The sequence below is a fragment of the Cricetulus griseus genome (genome assembly GCF_003668045.3).
Source record: "Cricetulus griseus strain 17A/GY chromosome 1 unlocalized genomic scaffold, alternate assembly CriGri-PICRH-1.0 chr1_0, whole genome shotgun sequence".
NCBI lineage: Eukaryota > Metazoa > Chordata > Mammalia > Rodentia > Cricetidae > Cricetulus > Cricetulus griseus.
The window spans coordinates 139,219,291-139,243,673 of NW_023276806.1; the positions used below are offsets into that span (position 1 = coordinate 139,219,291).

General features: G+C 40.9%; 1 protein-coding gene across 4 annotated transcripts in view; it reads left to right on the forward strand.

Moving 5' to 3' along the window:
- The window catches only part of Frs2 (fibroblast growth factor receptor substrate 2), a 76,572-nt gene that overhangs the window by 48,653 nt on the left and 3,536 nt on the right, over window positions 1–24,383 (forward strand). For all 4 annotated transcript variants that reach the window (XM_027392353.2, XM_035450375.1, XM_035450376.1 and 1 more), the window contains 5 exons: window positions 14,298–14,387; window positions 17,561–17,652; window positions 20,355–20,541; window positions 23,088–23,246; window positions 23,637–23,800. In XM_027392353.2, coding sequence (XP_027248154.1) covers window positions 17,587–17,652; window positions 20,355–20,541; window positions 23,088–23,246; window positions 23,637–23,800 — 576 coding nt within the window. In that variant the 5' untranslated portion in view covers window positions 14,298–14,387; window positions 17,561–17,586. The remainder of the gene's footprint in view (window positions 1–14,297; window positions 14,388–17,560; window positions 17,653–20,354; window positions 20,542–23,087; window positions 23,247–23,636; window positions 23,801–24,383) is intronic.

The window sequence follows — 24,383 nt, forward strand, 5'->3', positions numbered from 1 at the left end:
AACAACAAAAACAAAAATGTTGGGCATGATGATGCATATGCCTCCAGTTCCAGCACTGTAAAGGCAGAAGGATCAAGAGTTTGAGGCAGCTTGGACTACATGGTGAGTTCCAACCTGAGGCACATATTTAATCCTGTCTTAGCTAGGACCTGGTGCATGCTAGGCAAATGCTCTAGTAACTGGACTATAGCTCCAGCCTCCTGTAATGAGTTCTAAAATTTTCTACCTTTATGTTTTACTCTTTTTCCAAGAAAAAGACTATGTTCCAATTTTATAGTCTCTAAAATTTGTTCTTTTATATATTTGAAATACGCCTACTAAAAAGAAGCAGCTGCAGCATTTTCCAGTAAAGGAGCCAGTGTCCTCTAGAGAAATGGCTGATTGTAGGCCTGGTCCAAAGAAGAAAGAAACAGGGATCTCTGCAAGGATGGGGCTATGTCAGAGGAGCATAGGAACCAAATGGACAATCCCCCAATGGCCAAAATGAAATCATTTGAGCAGCAAATTGCTGTAAGGTATTCTTAGATATAACTCAGAATGTAAAAGAAACGCCCATGGGGCAATATACTGGTCCTGTGCAGAAGGGTTCCAAATAATTGTTCAGTGCTGCAGATCTAGTCAGTGGAGAGTGCCAGCCTAGCATACTAAACATTTACTTTGACAGTGTTCTGTCTTCAGAGTGAATTGAAACTGCCCCCACACCATCTCCTTTGTTGTGTGCATGTCATTCTGGGGATTGAACCCAGGTGTAGGGGAACCCTGCTTAGGGGCTGGCTACAGGTTCCCCTACACCCAGGATCCTAAATAAATGATAAGGGCTTTCTCTGCCACTAAGTTAGAACCTCAGTTGCTGGGCCCACCCCCCACCAACCCCCACCCATACAATTGAACTCAACCTCATGAATGATAGTGACTGTACTTAGAAACTACCCTCCAGCCCACATAACTCACCTCTTTGAATTTTGAGATATGATCTTGTTAAAATTACCCAGGCTATCCTGTGGCAGGCTTTCTTGGACTGCCAGTCCCCAAATCATGACATAGAGACCTATTATTAATTATGAAAGTTTGACCTTAGCTTAGGCTTGTTTCTAACTAGCTCTGATAGCTTAAATTAACCCGTTTCTATTAATCTATGTGTTGCCACATGGCTCATGGCTTTTAACTCTCCTTCTGCATGTCCTGCTTCCTCTGTCTCCAGGCATCTTTCCCATGCCTAGAATCATTTCTTCTCTCTCTGCCGAGAAGTCCCACCTACCCTTTTCCTGCTTAGCTATTGGCCATTCAGCTTTTTATTAAACCAATCAGAAATTGCCCTGGCAAAGACACACATTCACAGTGTACAAAAAAATTATTCCACATTGCAAGTCTTAAGCTTAGAATTCCTGAGTATCTGGAATTATAGGCCTGCACCACCATGCTTGGCTTCCTTGCTTTGTAAGCATTGACCTTTCTAAAATATACAATGTGGAAAGCAAGTTGGAGTGGAATAGCTTCTTGGTGGAGGAAGGCAAGCACTGCCCCCGCTAGGTCACAAAGTTCAACATCAGCCACAAGTCCTGCTGATAATGTTTCTACATTTTACCTCTGGTTCCCCAACCTCATAATTCTGGTCTCATTATAAGAAAAGCATGAAACTAATTCCAGCAAAGAGCTGTGGTGATATATTGTTTATGATCTAATAAAGCTGGCCTAAAGATCAGATTGCAAAGCTAGCCAAAGCCATAGAGGCCAAGCAGTGGTGGCACACACCTTTAATCCCAGCAGCCACACAAGTTAGTCATAGAAGCTGGGTGGTGGTGGCATAAGCCTTTAATCCTAACACTAGAGAGGTGTATAAGACAGGAGCTCAGGGTCTCAGTCTGGATTCTGTATCCAGTCTGTAGTCACTCTGAGGACAGACAGGATCGCCCCAGCCTTGGTAGGTGGAAGAACTAATGGCTGGCCCTTTGCTTTTCTGATCTTCAGCTTGGACCCCAATATCTGTCATTGGGTTTTCATTATTTGTACTACGAAGAGTCTCATAAAGTATTTAACCTAGTATTGCTGAGAATTGGAGGGCTCACTAGAAACAAGGGACATTAGGAGAAAATGTTACAGCAAAGAGAAGCCTTAAGACATTCAATGACTATATATAATTCAGGTATCCAAATGGAATGAAAAAATATGTAAAAACAAATCTGAGTAAGTATACACTTTATTTTTATTTAGTTTATTTATTTGTTTATTTTTGGTTTTTCGAGACAGGATTTCTCTGTGTGACAGTCCTAGCTGTCCTGGAACTTGCTTTGTAGACCAGGCTGGCTTCAAACTCACTGAGATCTGCCTGCCTCTGCCTTCTGAGTGCTGGGATTACAGATGTGTCCCTGGCCCTCCTCCTCCCCCTCCTCCTCCTTCTTCTTTAATAATTATTAAATTGTTTTTGGATTTTGACGCATGATGTCACACTGTAGCTAGGCTGGCCTGGAACTTACTTTGTAGCCCATGCTGGCCTGAAACTCATGAAATTCCCTCCTGCCTCAGCCTCTTGGCTTCTGTGCTAGCCATAGATGTACATTTTAGTTGTTAGTAGTGCTATCTGTGTTGTTTCATTACAACAGCAAATGATCCATCTAATGTAAGATGTTAATAGTAGAGGAAGGTGGGAAGGGAGGTCTGGGATTTCTCTGTACGATCTTCTCAGGGTTTTCTAGTATATTAAACTAGGCCTTTTTGTGTATTTTTCATTCCAGAAAATATGTACCTCATACTTTTTGAAATCCATATTTTAAAAATACATACTCTTGAGCAGCTCATGTTTTTATTTTATTTTAAATAAGTAAATATAGAAAAGGAATACTTTGCCTGAGGGTATTGGATAAATGGTTCTTGCAAAGAGGCCCTGTATTTGACTGCATTTGTGACATTCTGAAGACATAGTCATAAATATTAGAGGTATGTTTTTTAAAAATTTTAACTCCTTTAGGACATTTCAAGTTGGGTTTTTGTTGTTGTTTTGTTTTTGTTTTTAATCTTCAGATTCACCAAAATTCTTATAAAATACTGGCTATACTTGAGACTGTGTAAATTTTTGCCTGTTTTAATACTGAGCTCCCCTCTTTCTGTTTAGCTTAACTTATAAAAGAAAACCTGCAACATTAATGTTATTAAGTCCACTTTATTCTAGTACAAAAGTAGCACTGTGTTGTAATTCAGATGCAGCAGTTCAGGTTTTAATCTATAATAATTTTTTGTACAAAATTTTCCTTACTAGCAGTAACCTTAATACAACTTTAGTCATTTAAAAAGATACTGATTTCACATAAGTAACATTTATTTTTCAGAACAATTTTGTATTTAACATTTGAGTGCTCTGATTATTTTGTTAATAAAGCAAATATCATCAGGGCCATGGAGGAGGAAAACAGTGTTCACTACTTCCTACTTCATGTATTTGGGGGAGAGGAAGAGTTCTGAATATTTTCCTTTACCACAAGACTTTCTTAGTATTGACAAAATAAACACATGCATTTCTGGCATTTTAATTAAAGTGTGAGAACACATATGCTGCCAATTCCAATCCGAAACAGTCTCAGCTTTATGAACAGGAGGAACTTAGAGTCTTTGTGACGACTTTACCCTTCAGGTAAGAAGATGATGAACTTTTTATTCATTGATTCATGTTTCCAAAATTTTAAGTGAGTTAGGATAACGAAAACTAGTATTAGAAGAAACGACTATTCATAAACTATCATTGCAGTGGTTTGTGATGCTCTAAAGCTGCACTTTTTACTATTTGTACAAATACTTCTTTTTCAGATGAAGTAACTGTTTTCAACACACCCAAGGTACCAATATTGGGATTATATGAGGCAAAGGGATAGTCAGAGTGGATATTAGCTAATATTTAACACCTTTAAAATGTTTATTTGTAAAGATGTTTATTTTATGTGTCTGAATGTTTTGACTGTATATGCAGTTGTGTACCATGTGTGTCCGTTGCCCTCAGAAGAGGGAGTTGGATCCCCTGGTACTGGAATTACGACAGTTTGAATTACCCAGTGTGCATGCTGGGAACCAAATTTTGGGCCTTTACAAGACTAATATGTGCTCTTAACCACTGAGCTATCCCTAGCCCCAGTATTTAGCACCTTATGTTAAAAATTAAAGGATCTTGGGTACGGAGAGATAGCTCAGAGGTTAAGAGCACTGACTGCTCTTCCAGAGGTCTTGAGTTCGTTTCCCAGCAACCACATGGTGGCTCAAGAACCATCTGTAATGAGATCTGGTGCCTTCTCTTGGTGTGCAGGCAGATCACTGAATACATAATAAATAAAATCTAACAACAACAACAAAAATCACTTAAAAATGAAAAGATCTTAGCTGGGCAGTGGTGGCCCATGCCTTTAATCCCAGCACTCGGGAGGCAGAGGCAGGTGAATCTCTGTGAGTTAGAGGCCAGCTTGGTCTATGAGCAAGTTCCAGGACAGCTAGGGCTGTTATTCAGAGAAACCCTGCCTCAAAAAACAAAGAAACAACAACAGACATTAATAGATCTTCAGGCCTCAGGACCAGAAATTCACATGGAGAGTCATGACAATCTTAGAACTCATTGTCCCTCACCTAGGCCTTTCTTAAAACATCAGGGACTCTGAGTGATGTAGCTTGGAGGAAGTGACAGAGCATGGCCGACAACTGTTAACGATCTTACAGTACTAACTATGTAGAGATAGGCCACTCTTCAGACATTGGATCACCTATAGACAGAAGCCAGATGGCTGTGCTAGAATCTCTAAATATGAAAAGGCAGACATTTGTTACCAACACTCTTGGATGGTGGTGGTGGTGGTGGAGGTGCTATTCACATTGACAACAGCATGATAAACAATTCTTCTAAAAATAATTTTGGGATGCTGTATCTTTTTCAAAACATTTCCCCCCATGAACTAGCTGACAGAGTGACAGTAAGTAAACATGGAAGACCATGTAGATATCTGTCTTATGGTCATGGTGTTTCTTCATAGCAATAGAAACCCTAGCAACTCTTACAAAGAAAACATTTAATTGGGGCTGGCTTACAGTTTCAGAGGTTCAGTCCATTATCATCATGGCAGGGAGCATGGCAGCATGCAGGCAGATGTGGTGCTGGAGTCCTACATCTTTCAGGCAACAGGAAGTCAACCAAGACACTGGGCAGTAATCCTGAGCATAGGAAACCTCAAAGTTTCCTCAAAGTAACCACTAGTTACTTCCTTTAACGAGGCCATACCCACTCTAACAAAGCCACACCTCCCAATAATGCCTCTCCCTTTGGGGACCATTTTCTTTCAGACCACCACAGTGTGTGGGTTTTTGTTTTTTGTTTTTGTTTTTTTTTTTTTAACATTTTCATGTTTCGGAAATTCACAGATAAAATAAATGAATATATGGCTTTTTTAAAAAGACAGATTCTCCTATATGTAGCCAGGATGGCCTCAGACTTGAACTGATCTTCATGACTTAGCATCCAGAGTGCCAGGGCTGTGGGCATGTGCCACATACCTGGATAAACACTGCTAGTTTTTTAGAAGTTTATTTTATTTATATGAGTGTTTTGCATGTGTGTCTGTGTACCATATGCGTGCCTGGTGCTGAGGAGGTCACAAGAGGACATTGGATCTTCTAGAATCAGACTTATAAAGGGCTGTAGTGAGGCACTACTCCCCTTCCCCTCACCAAAGACACTACAGTAAAAGTAAAATGGGAAACAGGAGAAAATGTTTTCAAGCCATGCTGATGAGAGAAGACTGAAACCTAGGTTCTATACAAACTGGAGCTCAGCAGTGAAAAAGCAGCTTTATTTAAAAAGGGGTATGTGTACTTGAATAGCCATTTCTCCAAAAAAGACATACAAGTGAAGAAATGTGTCATTTATTACTGGAGAATGCAGATTTGAATTATAGTGACACCAGCTCATAATTGTTAGGATGATTACCCGGACAATGGTGGCTCATACCTTTAATCCCAGCACTCAGGAGGCAAAGGCAGGCAGATTTCTGTGAGTTTGAGGCCAGCCTAGTTTTCAAAGCAAGTAAAATACAGCCAGAGTTGTTATACAGAGAAACCCTGTCTCGAAAAAATACCAACAAAAAACAAAAGAAAACCCCAGAAAATTCAAAAATTGGTGAGGGTGTAAAAAACTAGAATCACTGTTCACTACAAGTAAAAATGTAAATGTACCAGTGTCATGGAAAACAGTATGGCAATTCTTCCAAAAGTTAAAAATAGAAAAACCATATAATTTAGTGCTTACTCTTGGGTATGTATCCAAAGATCTGTACAACATCTTGAAGAGATGTGCAACCCAAATGGCCACTGAGGAAAGAGTTGATAAATGAAATGTGATAAATCCGCCTAGTGGAATACTTACTTGTAACTAAAGGAAATTCAGGGTAGGCATAGTGGTGCATGTTTGTAATCCCAGTACTTGGGAGGCAGAGGTGGGAATGTTGTTCCAAATTTGAAAGGAGACTGTGCTTTTGAGAAAATAAGATTTTACAACAGATGGAGACATGCTAAGTGAGATAAACCAGCTGCAAAGATCTTGTATAGTCTATGATTTCAGTTAAATGAGAGACTAGTCACAAGCAGAGATGAAGGTGATTGTAGTTTCCAGTGGCTGAGGTAATGGAAAGTTTCTGTTTAATTTACAGAACAAAAAGAGTTCTAGTGATACATAATGTGATGACTGTATAACATTATAGTGTCTCGTACCACTGTATGTTTTATATGGTTAAGGTTTAAGTCAAAATACAGTTAAATATTCATAGACACACAAATTGTGCCCAATAGAATGCGGTTGGATCCTGGCTCTGTTAATATACCTACTTCACATCCATTCACAAATTCATTTCAGAATTATTGTGTGTTCTTAGAATCTCTCTCTAAACAAGTTCCATTAACAATTAATTCATGTCTGACCTATATTTACATCTTCAAAAAGCCATGGTTTCTTTTCCTTTCTTCCTTCCTTCCTTCCTTCCTTCCTTCCTTCCTTCCTTCCTTCCTTCCTTCCTTCCTGCCTTCCTTCAATAAGGTTACACTATGTAGCCCTGGCTGGCCTGGAAATGAGAGCACACACTGATCTTTTTTTTTTTTTAATCAAAACCCACCTTTATTTAAATCAAAAGGATAAAGGACACATTAGTTAAGAAAAGACAAACAGGCTCATAGCACACATATGGAATAATGGTACTCAGGAGGCAGAAGTATGACCTGAACACAGGACCAACCTGGGCTACATATATAAATACTAGGTTAATATAGGAATATATTTATATAATTACTACATATATCACAAAACCTGTGTCAATTAATTTGGAAAACAAAACTTGCTAAGGAATTTCTAATTGCTGTCCAAATTCCAGTCACCACATGGAATTCTAGCATTCAAGGGACAAAGGCAATCAAGTTTACAGAAAATTTTGGGCCAGTCTGGTAACATAGACTTGGAATCACTGTTAAAAATGCAAACTGATCTGGGTGGGCTGGTGGTTAGTGATCTGTAACCCATACACTCTGGATTGTGGAGTGAGGAGTGACAGGAACCTCAGGACAGCCTTTCTCATATAAGACTAAAGAAATAAAGGCTCTGCCTGGACACATTAACTTGGCAGTAGAACTAACTATATTGTTCCAGTGTGGTACTGAAATCTGCAAACCCACACCAGGATAGGACTTGTGGTCCTTAGGAAATACGAGCAACCATTATCCCACTGCTGCACATTAAGAAATTCCACGGATATTGTCTGCAAGGCCACCTCTTCTTTGCAATCATAATTCCATGCCCTTAGCCAAGGATTGTTAGTTCAAGTGTCAGAGGGTTTGTGTGGACTCATGTTGTAATTGAATTTCAACCAGTCATCTATTGCATCAAGCAAATTCCTCAAGGATTTGTTGGTAATGCTCCTCAAGAGATGGACTTGAGGCTTTAACTCGCTCTGGTTCTTGGTCTGTAGGTGCCATGAGAAGTGGAGCTTCAGGTGAGGCTGCACCTCTGGTTAGTGTTGGGTCACATGTGCTTCATTTCCTTTGGGCAGATCAGGGTGGGAAGCTGAATCTGGACACATGGCCTTCCCATTGGTAGAAGCAAGGACAGGTAAATGGCCATGGGAACTGGTTGAACCAGAATCAGCTGTAGAGTTTCCACTTGTCTCTGGCACTCCTTGTTGCACATTGTGGGAATACTTCTTTTTGTACTTCACACGTTGGTTCTTGAACCAGACCTGGATCTGTTGCTCTGTCACACCAATCATTTGTGCCAGCTTCATGTGTTCATCCCGGCTTGGGTGCATGCACTTTTGAAAGTATTTTTGCAGTAGGAGCTTTTGTTGCTTGGAATACGAAATTCTATTTTCTTCTTGCTCTCTGGAGGATTGTCTCCATATGTATTTGTACTCTCCAGAGATTCTGGGGAATCCCTGACACTACAACTCCCTGAGGAACATGAGGATAACAGGGGACTTTGATTGATTGGATGGGTGCCCTGTGGTGGGAGAGCTGGGAAAATTAGGACACTGGGGTACTTACAAGGATTTGTTTGCGTTGATGGTCCTGGGGACACTTGGGGATCTAGGTATCTCTTAGAGTCTGGGTACCATGGAAGAGTTGATTGTGTTGAGGTTGCTTCAGCAATTAGGGGCCATGTTCATTGAGTGCATATGAAGACATTTGTAGATTTGGGTGCAAGGGGTTTCCTTGGAGACATTGGGGGCCAAAATTTCCTGGGGTATTCTGTATCTTTTGGAAGCTCTCTGTGCACTGGAAGATTTAAAAGCATGTTTTGATGAGGTTCTGCTGGAGTTGACCCTGTACTTGATGACATATAAGCAAGGGCAAACAGAAAGTCGCTCTCTTCCTCTTGCTCTCTGCTCTGGAGCCGCCATGTGATCCCTTTTTATTTAGACAGGAAAGAGGAGATGATGGGGAATGTCCTTCTGTGTGTGTATGATTATCTTATTGATTGTCGAATAAAGCACAGTTTGGCCAATGAGGCAGCAAGTTACTTGGAACTAGGATTACATGAGGATTCTGGGAAATGTAGTAAAAAGTCTTGTGACACAGGTAGGAAGTTATATATAAGCAGGGACACATAAGAAGTCGCTCTCTTCTTCTTGCTCTCTGCTCTGGAGCTCTGGAGCTGCCATGTGATCCCTGGATATCAATAGGGTCTCCCATCTTGTCCAGAACACTGCTGGTAGTACACACATACTGATATTGTAATGGACCTGGGTTCAGTTCCCAGCAGCCAAATCAGGTGGCTTAATTACAACCACCTGTAACTCCAGGTCCAGGGACCCTGACTCCCTCTTCTGGCTCCCACAGGCACCTGCCTATATATGGTGCATGTCTATACCTCAAGCCCTTATATTGATTGGTTGGAAAATTGATTGACAGCATCTCACATACTCTGTGCTGGGTTCACACTTTCTATGCAGCTGAGGATGATTTTGAAGTTCGTATCCCATACCTCCATCTGTTGAGTGCTGGGATTACAGGTGTGTCCCACTGTGTGGAGTATATGTATGTGGTGCTGGGGCTGAACCTAGGCCTTTGTTCATGGCAGGGAAGCACTTTGCCAACTGAGCTATGTCCCCAGCCTCACTAATCCTTTTCAGTAGTATTTCTCTGATTGGGGCTGGAGAGGTGACTCAGTGGTCAGAAGCCTTTGTGGTTAAGAGAGCTTGCTGCTCTTTCAGAGGACCAGAGTTTAGTTACCAGCACCCATAGGGTGACGCCAGCTCCAAGGGGTTCAGCGCCATTCCAGCTTGAAGGAATTGTAGCAAACCAGTTTCTTAGAGAAGGCTTTTGGGGTGTGTGTGTGTGTGTGTGTGTGTGTGTGTGTGTGTGTGTGTGTGTGTGTTCACACTTTGTACTCAGTTCAAGCTTTTCACAGCACTTCCACATGACCAGTGACTTTGTTGGGTGTGTTCCTGATTCTTTGTACTCCTCCCTTCGGAATCTGTTATCTGCAGAATAGGAATTACTGCATTCATTGGATTGCTTTGCAGAGAGTGGATGTCCAGAGAATGTTTGTTGGATGCTCCAGTATGTGAGTCGAGAGGACTACATTAGTGTTAGCTTAGTGTTAGCTGTTTACAGATCATTTTACTCTACTAAGTAACTTTTCTTAGCTTACCTGAAGCAGCTGTGTCTATAGTAAATAAGTGTCAAAGCTACTTCAGAAAGTGAAGGTGGTTTAAACATTTGGAAACGAACAGCTCACTCTTCATGGTCATCCTGGTTTGCTTTGTCTCTTCCTGAGAAAACAATTAAGAAGAATCTGATTTAACTTAAGTAAGGAATTTGATAAGTTTCTAAATTGCCAAAACAGACAAACAGTAACAGTAGTAACAAACACTTGAGTAAAAACATTGAGCTTCAGAAAGAGGACAGAGGAGCCAGGTGTGTTAACACAGCTCTTCCCCCCCCCCCCCAGACAGGGTTTCTCTGTGGCTTTGGAGCCTGTCCTGGAACTAACTCTTGTAGACCAGGCTGGTCTTACAGAGATCTGCCTGCCTCTGCCTCCCGAGTGCTCGGACTAAAGGTGTGAGTCACCATGCCTGTCACTGACACAGCTTTTAATGCTAGCAGAAGCAGGGGGATCTCTCTGAGTTCAAGGCCAGCCTGGTTTACATAGTGAATTCTAGGACACCAGAGCTACATAGTGAGACCTTGCCTCTGAAAAAGAGGACAAAGTAAATGTTTTCCAAAAATGTTAAATGGGTCTTAATTATTTTTAGGTACTTACAGGTTGGCACACTAATTCTGTAGTATGTTTAACTTCAAATGGACTTTTCCTTATTATATTTTGTCAAATCTGGGCCACTGTTATTTCTTTTCAGCTTATGAAGTAGCTGTGAACTCATTCAGAGTGGACGTGGACAGACACCTGAGAACAGAAGGGAAGAGGGCTTCCCGAATACTTAAAGCTTTTAGAAAACAGGCAGACAATGGGATCACAGTGTCAAAGAAGATACGTGATTTGTATAGGATTAATTTAGCTGTGGACAGTTTTAGACACCAGAGACAAAGCCTAATGGATCTGTTTGAGTCACTGGAGAATAGAGCATGTATAGAATGGAGCTTCTTAAACGTTTTCATTCATGACCCTTTTGTATGAGAAAGGTTTTTTTTTTTTCCTCAATAACCATAGGTATTTATTTATAAAATAAGTATACAAGTGAAACAGTTCCTGATAATAAACCATGAAATTTTTATTTGAAAAAAAAATTGATATACATATAATTTTTTTTAAAGAGAGAGATGACTTTAAATGTTTTCACACACATAACAAACATATTTGAGGTGATAGATTATCAAGTCATTAGCCTGATTGAATCAACCTACACTGTATGTATGGAGCATCAAATAGTATCCCATACACACACACACACACACACACACACACACACACACACAATTTTGTTTGTTAATCAAAAATCAATTAGTAGCGGGAGAGAGATGGCTGAGCAGGAAAGAACACTTACCGTGCTTCTGGAGGGTCTTAGTTTGGTTCCCAGCACCCACAAGCTCTAAGGAATTCAGCATCCTCTTTGTGGGCACCCAAACATAGGGTATATATTCCCTTATGCAGATGTATACACACATGTGAATAAAAGTAAATCTCTTTTTGTTTGTTTGTTTTTGTATTTTGAAACAGTGTGTAGCTTTGGAGCCTATCCTGGCACTCATTCTGTAGACTAGGCTGACCTCGAACTACAAAGATCTACTTGCCTCTGCCTCCCAAGTGCTGGGACTAAAGGTGTGCGCCACCACCACCCTGCTACAAGTAAATCTTTTAAAACATGAATAAATAGGGGGCTGGAGAGATGGCTCAGTGGTTAAGAGCACCATCTGCTCTTCCAGAGGTCCTGAGTTCAAGTCCAGCACTCACCTAGCATCTCAGAACCATCCATAATTGTAGTCCTATAGGATCCAATGCCTTCTTCTGGTGTCATGCAGACAAAACATCCATACACACAAAAAATAATAATAATAAAATGTCTTTCAATCTTTGTATTGGTGCTACCACTTGCACAGTATCATCTAAGCATATCCTCGTAGTAAATTGCCTTAGTTAGGGTTTCTATTGCTGTGAAGGGATACTACCACCATGACAACTCTTATAAAGGAAAAACATTTAATTGGGGTAACATTTTCAGAGGTTCAGTCCATTATCGTTATGGCAGGGAGCATGGTTGCAAGCAGATAGACATGGTGCTAGCTACATCTTGATATGCAGGCAACAGAAAGTAGATGGTCTCACTGGGAGTAGCTTGAGCATAGGAGACCTCAAAGCCTGCCCCCATAGTGACACACTTCCTCCAGCAAGACCACACCTATTCCAACAAGACCACACCTCCTAATAGTGCCACTCCTTTTGGGGAGAATTTTCTTTCAAATCCCCACATTCTACTCCCTGGCCCCCAAAGGCTTGTGACCATATCAAAATGCAAAAATGCATTCAGTCCAACTTCAAAAGTCCTCATAGCCCATCACAGTCTCAACTGTGTTTAAATGTCCTAAATTCCAAGTCTCTTTGATATTCATATAATCTCTTAATTGTAATCTCCTATTTTAAAAGAAAAAACAGATCACATACTTTCAACATATAATGACAAGGATATACATTATTGTTCTAAAACATAGGGAAGGGAGCATAGTGAAGGGATACTGGACCAAAGCAAGACTGAAAACCAGCTGGGCAAACACCAAACTCTTCGTCTCTATGTCTAATCTCCAACTCTTTTCAGCTCTGTTGACTGCAACTCACTTCTTTCTCTTGGGCTGGTTCCACTCCCTGTTAGCAGTTTTTCTTAGCAGGCATCCCACGGCTCTAGCATCTCCAACATCTTGGGTTTTTCAAGGCAATCCAGGCTTCACTTTCACAGCTCCATGAAATGGCCTCTCTAGCCTCCATTCAGGGACATCCCTGACACATGCCTGGCCTCAGCAGCATTCCTTAGCCACTAAAACAAATTCCATAATCCTTTTCCTCTATCCTTAAAGCCAGACCAAATGGCCAAAGCTGCCAAGTTTGCTGTTTGCTGGGGCTGGAACATGGGCCCCTCATTCAATTACAACTTCACTAGCTTTCTGGTTTCCTTCACTGCCTAAGTTTGGCTGTTCTGGAACTTGCTCTGTAGACCAGGCTGGCCTCCGATATACATATAATTTTACCAAAAGAAACTCTGTATACTTAGTTCTACATAAAGAATTAAATGTTGGGTGAATATGTGATACTGCAGGACACAGTATCAAACATCTTCCTAGTTGATTGGTATTTTGGTTTTAGGTCTAGGAATGTTGCTTGGTAAAAATCAAGCCTTCTACTACAATACAAGTCAAAGATAGACTAATTGGATGCTTTTGTAGAGGAGTGAAGTTACAAAAGCACTCTTTGTTTTCTGTAGTTAAGCCTTTATGTTTGTATAAGAACAGAAAACTATAGTTACAATATAAGTGCTGCACTTCACAGCATTTAGCATTCTCCTGTCTGAGGCAAGGTGTTGATAGTAGTGTTCATTGATGTTAAGGGTGGAACATGAATAGTGAAGTCATGCATTGCAGTACAGTAGAGACATCTCAGATGTATTACCTGTTTTGGTATTTATTTTTGATTATTGAACATTAAGAACCTTTGGGGCTGGAGAGATAGCTCAGCAGGTAAGAGCACTTGCTATTCATGCAGAAGACCTGGGCTTCAGTTCTCTGGCAGCTCACAGCTGTCTGTAATTTCAGTTACATGGGATCCAACACCTCCTTCTGGCCTCTGAGTGCACCAGGCATGTATGTTGCACAGACATATATGCAGGCAAAACTGGTAGAAATAAAATAAAAATAAATTTTAAAACAAAAATTCCACCAAGAATGCCTGCTCAATGCATTGCAGGCTTAAACAGGACTGTAGGTCTGGAAAGGAGTCATATTTTATAGCAGAGGATGTGTGTTTAGGGACGTCAGTCAATGTCGTAGCTGCAGTAGAGAAGCCAGAGTTGTCATAACTTAGGTCCATGCATTTGTTACTTTCTTTTTAAAAATCTAGCTCAAGTATTAAGTAATTTTAAATTAATGTTTTAGATATTTGACTTTGTTTGTATAGGTCAGCTTAACTAGTGGTGCTGCCAGCAGCCTCAGAATAGAAAGCTTTATATTACAAGAAATAAAGTCTCAGGGCTGGGTATGTTCTTCAGTGGTTAAGAATATACCTTCAGCATGTATGAGGTCCTGGGTTCAACTGCCAGAAAGAGATTAATTTTTTTTTTTGTTACTTCTAGGTTGTTAGCAAACGAAGACATTGTATTTTGAAATATGATTAATCTCCTGATGCAGCATCAGAGGCTAACAATATTAATGGCCAGATCTAGGTAAGTTGAAATTTACCTTAAAAGAAAGGACCCATCAACTTAATTTTGTTTTATTGAATGTAACAATGTTGTGTCTTGATTTGCTGACTCTCCCATCCCCAGAAAATAAGTGCAAATGGCTTTAATTAAACAAACACAGTTTCCTAATATAGAATATTCAGCCAACTTGTGGAAATTAATCTCAGACAAAGGCTACCTGTTGCTATTGAGTGTACTCAGATGTCAGTGTTGTCCTGGGGGACATAAGTCCACTTACATATATGCTGCATTCTAGATAAATGAGCTTATAAGAGTACATGGTTCTTTATTCCGTGATTATAGGTGAGTGTGAACCACCATCTGAGGACTGGGAACCAAACCTCGGTCCCTTGCACTTAACCAGCAAGAGTAGGAAGTCCTTTTAACTGCTGAGCCACCTCCAGCCCCAGCCTTCCTTTCTCTTCTAGCTTTCATGCTCCATGCATTATATTTCTAAGCTGCTCCCTCAGAACTATGTTTACATATTTAGTTCTTTTGTATGTCTTCAATTGGCTGTTGTCTGCAACCTCAGGCTTGATAGCTGAAGCTGAGGTCATTGTCACTTCTAGCTGAAGCATGTTGGGCTGTGGGACACTACCTGTCATCTACATGATGGATACTTGCTTTCTGCTCCTTTACACCAAGCCAGCCTCTCGGCTCTGTCAACCTTGTTTTTTGTTTTTTGTTTTTTTAATTTATCAGTTTCTTCTTCATACCTATTGCTGCTGCCACATGAGGTCTTCATCACATTTCATTTGTAAATCTGTTGATTTTTTAGTTAAACTCCTGCCTACCTGTATCTTGCAGGCTGATGAATTTTACACATCTGGCTATCTCCCTTTCCTAGTTAAAAATGAATGCATTTAAAGAGCTCAGGGAAAAAGTGTCATGTGATCTTAAGATTTTCAAAGTGTTTTATCAATTATACTTTTTGTAAACTTAAAAATTTTTCTCATTTAATAATTTAACACTTGTCAGTAAAAAAACTTCAAACATTTGTGGAACATGTGCTATGTTCAACAGTGTGCGCTAGAGAATGAAGAAGACAGGGTACCTGTCTTCAGAGATCATAGCAAGGTGAGTCAGTTGACTAGCACACAAAACACCATATGAGACCATGCTGTTTTACTGCAGGTTAGCATTTCATTGGGTTTATACACTAGTACAATTTTTCATCTTAATTTTAATTGCCAGACATTCTTTACCTTAGAGTATAGTTCATTTAGTTTACAGATGGCCTACAGTAACTCCTTAGTGTTGAATACTAGGTGTACAGGGTGAGTAAGGCTCACTTCTGCTGGGAAGAGCTCACAGTGGAGCGAGAATAGTGTGTAAGTGGGTAGACAGCCACAGTTTCTGCTAATGACAAAGCCTGGTGGGTGCTGTGCTGCTGGACAGCCCAGGGTGCTTAGATGGGGGTGTGTGAGAACTCCAATTAATCTAAGAGGTTGGGGCCAGGAAACGTTTCATCTTGGAAAAGGGATGCCGAAGAAAGCTGTTGTGGCAGGACATGAGACAGTTAGCTGATGTGGGGGACATTAGTTTGTTTATTCTAACTATAGGTAGGGTAGTTCGAGCAGGGGAGAAGGGGGTTTTGGTTTTTAAACCTGGAAATAGTTAAGAAAAACAAAACCCTGAATTTAAACAGTTTCAGTCAGAGCTGTGTCTGTAATGTTGTGTGGCTCCTGTGCATCTTTGGCTAGCCTGTGTAGCAAATGGCCGATGTATTCTGCTTGTCTACTGTGTTTAGAATTAATGCTTTGGCATTCTCCTTTGTTTACTTGGAATGCTCTTGAACACTTATTGCCATCTCTGTACCCTTTTATGTTGACTTTCTTTCTTTCTTTCTTTCTTTTTTTTTTTTTTTTTTTTGGAGTTCTGTCTGGTATTCTTTTTTTTTCCCCCCCCCCAACTTTTTTTATTTGAATTAGGAACAGGATTGTTTTACATGACAATCCCATTTCCCTTCTCCCACCCGTCCTCCCGTACCCGCCCCCACCCCACACTAAAACCTTATCTGTTACACATCTTCTCTGCTCTTTTATGTTGACTTTCTGTGACAAAGGATTAAATAGACAATGTATATCAGGTTGGCCAATGTTGTGTGTTTTATTCTACTGGTTGATGTTTTTTTTTAAAGATTTATTTATGTATTATGTATAGTGTTCTGCCTGCATGTCTGCCTGCAGGCCAGAAGAGGGCACCAGATTTCACTAGAGATAGTTATGAGCCACCATGAGGACACTGGGATTAAACTCAGAACTTCTTGAAGAGCATCCAGTACTCTTAACTTGCTGGAGCCATTTCTCCAGCCCCTCTACTGGTTGATTTTGAGTTGACCTTCTTTCTTACTAATGTACTGTTTAAAGTTTGATGTTGTAGCTCGGGAAGCAGACAGGTGGATCTCTGTGAGTTCAAGGCTAGCCTGGTCTACAGAGCAAGTTCCAGAACAGTCTCTAAAGCTACAAAAAACCCTGCCTCAAAAAAACAAAATAAAAAATTACAATAAAATTAAAAAAAAATTTGGTGTTGTATGTTGCTTGCCATGAACTCTTATCTAATAATATATGCAAAAGGGACTGCAACCAGTAATAAGTATCAAATACCTGTTGGCTTAAATTGTGTGTGCGCGCGCACGTGCGCTCAAGCACACATACACTTTGAAAAAGGGTTTCCCTGTGCATCCCAGGCTGGCCTGGAGCTAACTCACTGTATAAATCAGGCTGGCCTCACACTCACAGAGAGCTGCCTGTTCCTGCTAGAATTAAAGGAATGTGTCACATGCCCAGCTTTTATTTTTTAAAAAGGTAGACATGAAATTTCTGATAAGCCAAAAAAGATTAATTTTTTGATTAATTATTGAATTAGCTGTAAGCTGATTGTTTAGGTAGTGGTACATGGTTTTAAAATAAGCAGACCTTTGTAAATTAAACTGGGAATCTGAGTCTCTGTGGCATGTATCTTATGTAATTTATTTACCATCAAGCAGAATTGACCAACCAGTTGAATGAAATTTAGTTCTAAACATTAACATCATTGGGATTTATTTTCTACATCAAAATATCATGCTTGTGTAGAGTGCTTTGTAGTGTTTTCCTGCTTTGCAGCTTTTGTACCCTGATATAGTAACTTTCTTTCAATGATTTTCTATGCAGTGCTCACATGGCCTTCTGAAGAAGCCATGGGTAGCTGCTGTAGCTGTCCAGATAAAGACACTGTCCCAGATAACCATCGGAACAAGTTTAAGGTCAGTAAAACCAGCAGAACTTTGCTTTTCTTCTTCTGCCTACTTGGATGTACTTGAACATCTCATTTATCTTGCCTTCTTTTTATTACCCAGAACTTCTTATTTCTCCTCTTTTCCAGAGTCCACCTTTTTTTTCTTTTCTTTTTTTTTTTTTAAGTTAGAAACAAGCTTGTTTTACATGCAATCCCAGTTCCCTCTCCCTCCTCTCCTCCCCTGCCCCCCCCACTGACCCTCTTATCCCATCCCCTTTCTGCTCCCCAGGGAGGGGAGGCCTTAAATGGGGGATCTTCAAAGTCTGTCATATCATTTGGGTCAGGGCCTAGACCCTCCCCTGTGTGTCTAGGCTCAGGGAGTATCCCTCTATGTGGAATGGGCTCCCAAAGTTCATTCCTGTACTAGGGATAAATACTGTTCCACTCCCAGAGGCCCCATAGATTTCTGAGGCTGCCTCACTGACACCCACAATCAGGGGTTCTGGGTCATTCCTATGCTGGTTTCCCAGCTGTCAGTCTGGGGTCCATGAGCTCCCCATTGTTCAGGTCAGAGTATATGATGGCACTTTCTTACTAACAATATGGATCGTTGGTCCACTTTTCATTACTGTAACAAATACCTCCAGCTAAATAGTTATAAAGAAAAGAGGTTTGTTCAGCTCATAATTTTGAACAGAAAAGTTCAATCTGCATAGTACTGGCCCCAACCAAGGACCCCTTTACTAGACTGCCTTGTGGTATAGTATGACTGTCTGGAATCTTGCAGGTCCTGTGTTGATCCTGTTTGAGGACACACACCCCAGTAACCTAAGGACCTCCCATATGTCCACTTCTTAAAAGTCAGCACTGCCACAGTGATGACCAAGTCTCCCACAGATGAATAGTTAGGGGGACAAACCGTAATAGGAATCCTCCTTTAGTAGTCATTTGGTCCTTTGTGTCCAGTTAATCACATAATTGTGGTAATTATTTCTTTAAAATGTCATTCTACAGTTGTCTTACACTTGTCAACTTTCTGTCACTATATGAAGTCTTATGTTGAAGAAGAGTTTGTTCCACTGGTATGGGACAGTGGTGCAATAGCCCATCAGGGCAGAGTGTGTTGTAGAGCAGAATCTCCTTTGTGATGGTCAGGGTAGAGAAAAAGTCATAGCTGGGGTCTTCTTCATAGAAATCACCACAGTGACTAGAAGACCCCTCCCTTCTTTTTAAGTATTGCTACAGATGGAGTGTGTGCCTTTAACACTTAAGCCTAAGGGAGATACTCAGGATCCAAACTCTAGCACCATCATTTAGACATCTTCATGCATGCTTAGATGATGGATTTTTTTCTTGTTTTTGTTGGTTTGTTTGTTTGGTGCTCGCCCCCACCCTCCACCCCAAACACACAGGATTTCTCTGTGTAATAGTCCAGGCTGTCCTGGTACTTGCTTTATAGTCCAGGCTGGCCTTGAGCTCAGAGATCCACCTGCTTCTACCTCCTGAGTGCTGGGATTAAAGGTGTGTGCCACCTTGTTCGGCCTTTTTTTTTTTCTTGATAAGATGGTCTGACCTTCGTATCCAAGACTATCTTGTAGACCTCAGACCTCCTCTTTTCTACTGTAGCTGGGATTGCAGCTTTGTGCTACCATCTCTGGCTTGATTTCTTAGCTGCACTATACTTATATTTACCCTGTCCTCCATTCTTGGTCCTCTTTTGTCCTTCAGTAACCTGTGCTGATAAAATAGGCTGAATGCTGCCAGAGCTATTTAGTGTCACTTACAGTGTTAGTTCAGCGCTGTTACTTAACAGCAGTATGTATAATTATTACTATCATTACTTCCACTGGTGTAAAATGGAGACCTGTAGTCGAGGGTTGTTAAGAAGATTTTTATCTTCATTTTTGGGGAAGTACATACAAATCACCTGTGTGTGCCCCAGGGGTATAACAACTCTTCCATAAATGTTACCCTTTAGTCTTAGTCTTTGGTTTAGTCTTAGTTTTATTTCTTAGTCTTTGGCCATTCTCTCTTTTTTTGCAGCACTAGGAGTGGAACCTAGGGCTTCATGCGTGTTAGTCAAGTGCTCTATCCCTGAGCCATTCACCCAGCTTATCTCTGGGTATTTCTGGAGCTGGGCAGTGCAGTCCTTTCATTAGATGGACTTTGGGCCTGTCTTAATTTGGTCTCTTTAAAGGTGCTTTCTTTTCTTTTTGGTTTTTCGAGACAGGGTTTCTCTGTGTGGCTTTGGAGCCTATCCTGGCACTCGCCCTGGAGACCAGGCTGGCCTCGAATTCACAGAGATCCATCCGCCTGTCTCTGCTTCCCGGGTGCTGGGTTATAAAGGTGCTTTCTTTATTCTGTTTCAGCATTCTGTCTTCATATTGTGTTCATATCTTGTAAGCCACCAGATTCCCCTCTTGCTGGATTTTCTCTCTAAAGTTAATCATACTCAAGTCTAGTTAAAATCCCTCCTTGTTTTCTTCAGCCACCTTAGGCAGTCATTCTGCCTTGTATAGTCCTTGTTGCATTCATTTGTCAGCTAATCTAACATAGTTTGACTTGGTGTTTGTATCTTCTCTAGTGGGAATGTAAAATCTATGCATGTGAATATTATTTTATTGCTACATAGATCATATCCTACACACATTGACAGGTGGATGAACTTACAGCAGTGCATTTTTTTCTGAAGAAGGGTGAAATGTGTAAGTTATTATCGTTTCCTCTTAGGTCATTAATGTGGATGATGATGGAAATGAGCTGGGCTCTGGCATAATGGAGCTTACAGACACAGAACTGATCCTCTACACCCGGAAACGCGACTCGGTAAAATGGCACTACCTCTGCCTGCGACGATACGGCTATGACTCCAATCTCTTTTCTTTTGAAAGTGGCCGAAGGTGTCAGACTGGACAAGGTAGGTAAAGCCTTTGTCTTCTCCAGATATCATACCTGAAATATCGTGCTTTCAGTTATTCTGTGTACAGTGCTTCATTTCTGAAAGAAAGACTGGGAATGGTGCCACATACTTGTACACCTAGCATTTGGGAGGTAGAAGCAGAAGGGTTATTGCAAATTATACATAGCAAATTCCTTTAAGAAGGAAGACCCTTATGCCAGTAAATGAAATAACTCCCAAGCCCTCAAACAGGATGGTTAAAAGATGTGGGGGGGGGTAAAGTGATAAGGAGGTTAAGAGCACTGGCTACTCCTGAGTTCAATTCCCAGCAACCACATGGTGGCTCACAGCCATCTGTAATGAGATCTGGTGCTCTTTTCTGGGCAGAACAAATAGTGTTCTGCCCAGCGACTGATATTGGGGTTCAGGCTGAAGATCAGAGAAGCAAAGCAGCCAAACCAGTAGATCTTACCTCTACCCAGCTAAAATGGTAATCCTGTCTCTATGAGCTCTACCAAGCGTCAGACTGCTGTCTTCTCCTCAATGTGGCCGGAGAATCAATGCCTGAGACTAACTACTGAAGACCCTGCTCCTATCTTTTATACCTTTCCAGTGTTGGGATCAAAGGCATGAGCCTTTTTATCTTTCACTCTTATGTAGGTCAGGGTGGCCTTGAACTCAGAGAGATACATCTGCCTGTCTCTTGAGTCCTGGGATTAAAGGTGTGTGCCACCACTGCCTGACCTTTATAGCTTGTGGCTGGCTTTGCTTTCTAACTCCTCATGCAAGCTTTAATAAATTATAATTAATATATCACCACACACTGTGTACATAATAAATAAATCATGACCGGGCACTAATGGTACTCTTTTTAATCCTAGCACTCAGAAGGCAGAGAGGCAGGTGTATCTCTGAGTTTGAGGCCAGTGTGGTCTACAGAGTGAGTTCCAGGACAGCTAGGACAGTTAACACAATGAAACCCTTTCTCTGAAAAAAAAAAAAAAAGAGGAAAAGAAAACAGATTAATTATGAATTCATTTATCAAGCATGCACTAAGTACTCCCCCCCCCCATAGAAATAAAATGGCTAAGTATCATTTTTGGATCTTGGGCAAAGAATGTAAACAATGGAGTCAGAACATGTTTTTTTATTAATTTATTAGTAATAACAGTAATGATAATAATTTTGGCTTCCTACTAATGGAGTGATCTGGGCAAGCTATATGCTTTCTGTTGGGCCTTTGTAAAGGGGGAATGATAATACCTGTCTTATGGAATTGTGACAATGAACACGGTCATGATCATAAGGCCCATAGCCAGGCCTGTTGAGTGGTAGAGTGTTGACTGGGCTCCCCCTGCTGTTCAAGATTCTGGAGTAGATGTGCAGATCTCATTTGCTTTGCTCTGAAACATTGTCCTTTAGACAAACAAAAATTATCTGAGAGCCTTATAGATTTATGCCTTAAAATAAGGCGTATGTAATTTATCACAAGTTATTTCTTGCTGTTGGCGCATTCGGATGCTGTCTTAGTCACTGTTCTATTGCTGAGAAGAGACACTATGACCAAGGCAAGCCTTATAAAGGAAGGCATTTAACTGGGTGCTGGCTTACAGTTGTCCTCGTGGCAGGGAGCATGCTTTGAATGCATGGTGCTGGTAGTAGCTGAAAGCAGTGCATCCTGATGCACTAGCAGCAGCAGAGACTGGACTGGCCTGGACTTTTGACACCCAAAACCTTCCGAGTGACATACTCCCTCTCACAAGGCCACACCAAATCCTACTCAAACATTCCACAACTGAGGACTAGACGTGCTTGAGCCTATAGGACCCAGACCACCATAGATACCTATTTCGTAACTTTTTCTTTGATGTGTTCTTACAACTTTTCAAAAATGTTTATCACCACATATTAATTATATATAAAATGGGTTTTATTGGCATTTTCATATGTGTATATAATAAAATCTGATCATATCACCCCTCTTGTCCTCTCTTACTCCTCTCCTCTGTTGCTTATCTCTTTCCCTTACCTGTTAGTCCCCATCTACTTTCATGTCATTGGGAGGGGATTTGGGAGAATCCCAGTGAGTGTCGTTGGAGTCCTTTATAGGAACCTGCGTGAGAGTTTGTTCACAAGAGCATAGGCACCTTGCCTTGGCTTCACCATTGATAACGTCTTTCCTTCCCACATTAACCACTAACTAGGTATAAATCCTAAGCCCCCTGGAGCCAACTCCCCTACCCCATGACAGGGTATGTTGATGGTCTAATAAATTCAGTTCTTATGTGCATAATCCCAGCTACTGTGAATTCAAGAGTGCAGCAACATTGCATACATTCCTTGCCCTTCCTTTGTGTCTGACATTTTCCTGCCCTTTCTTCCGTGCTGTTCCTGGGTCTTGGAGGGTTATACATCCCGATTATGGCTGGGCATCCAGCAGTCGCTTGTTTTCTGTCCTTTGATATAAATACTGCAGTCACTGCTAACCTCTGCTTTCTTGACCAAACTTCTATGGCTTTTTAAAGGCATGGTTGCCATGTTTCCCTCTTGATTTATATTTGTAGGAATCTTTGCATTTAAGTGTGCCCGTGCAGAAGAATTATTTAACATGTTGCAAGAGATTATGCAAAATAACAGTATAAATGTGGTAGAAGAGCCGGTTGTAGAAAGGAATAGTCATCAGACAGAATTGGAAGTCCCTAGAACACCTCGAACACCTACAAGTAAGTAGCCATTCCCCCTCATTTTGCATGTCAGACATTTATAAGATACAGCTTATGGATAGTTAATCTATAACAATTAGAAATGGTGATCAACAACAAAATCCCTGTTAGCTTTAGTTACAGACATTTTTAAAGATGAAAACATTAAATATGTCACATTTCCTAAAATGTGAGTTAAAAGCCAGGAGTATATATAGCTTGGTGTCAGAATGCTTGTTTGTGGGAGTGGGGTCAGGTGCTTTATCACCAACATTGCCACAAAGAACGGTTAGCTGATACAGTAAGACTGGATGGGCTGCTGTTTGTGCTCTAGTTTCTCTATGTCTCACCAGCAGATTAGAGTCTCACTCATTCTTACTCTCTGCCCTACTCCCATATCATCTTTCTCAGCTCCAGGGTTTGCTGCTCAGAACTTACCTAATGGATATCCCCGATACCCCTCATTTGGAGATGCCTCATCCCACCCCTCCAGCCGGCATCCTTCTGTGGGAAGTGCTCGCTTACCCTCAGTCGGTGAAGAGTCTACACATCCTTTGCTTGTGGCCGAGGAACAAGTAAGCAACTGCCACTGTGTAATAGCGAACTGTTTAGTGGAGTAAAGAGTCACAGTGTTGACAATTGGAGCTTTTGTTCAGTATGAATTTTAACTTCCACTGTGAATTACTTATGCATTGACAATGGAAGAAATGGCATGTATTTGCCAGTGTGTTTCCCAAAATATATACAGACATCAGGGGAACTTTCTTTTGAGAAAGCGTCTTACTTTGGAGCCCTGGTTGTCTTGGAACTCACTATGTAGACCAGGCTGGTCTTGGACTTACATAGAGATCTGCCTGCCTTTTTGCCTCCTGAGTGCTCAGATTGAAGAAATTTCTGCGTAGTTTGTGTGTCCGTAGAAAGATACATCTGTTGATGAAGAAAGACAAACTCAGCCATTTCTCATTGTTTAAGAGTTTATGCTGCTTTTTGTGTTTTAGTCTTTGTTACCAGTGAGCTGCAGATGGAAGGGTAGATTCTGCTGTTGAAGTTGCTTGGTTCAAATGTGAACCAAGTATTTGTTAGAACAATATATATAATCAGATAAGTCTGTCTTTTGTTAAGTTATATGATCATTTGCCATTAAGGGATTTTTAGTAT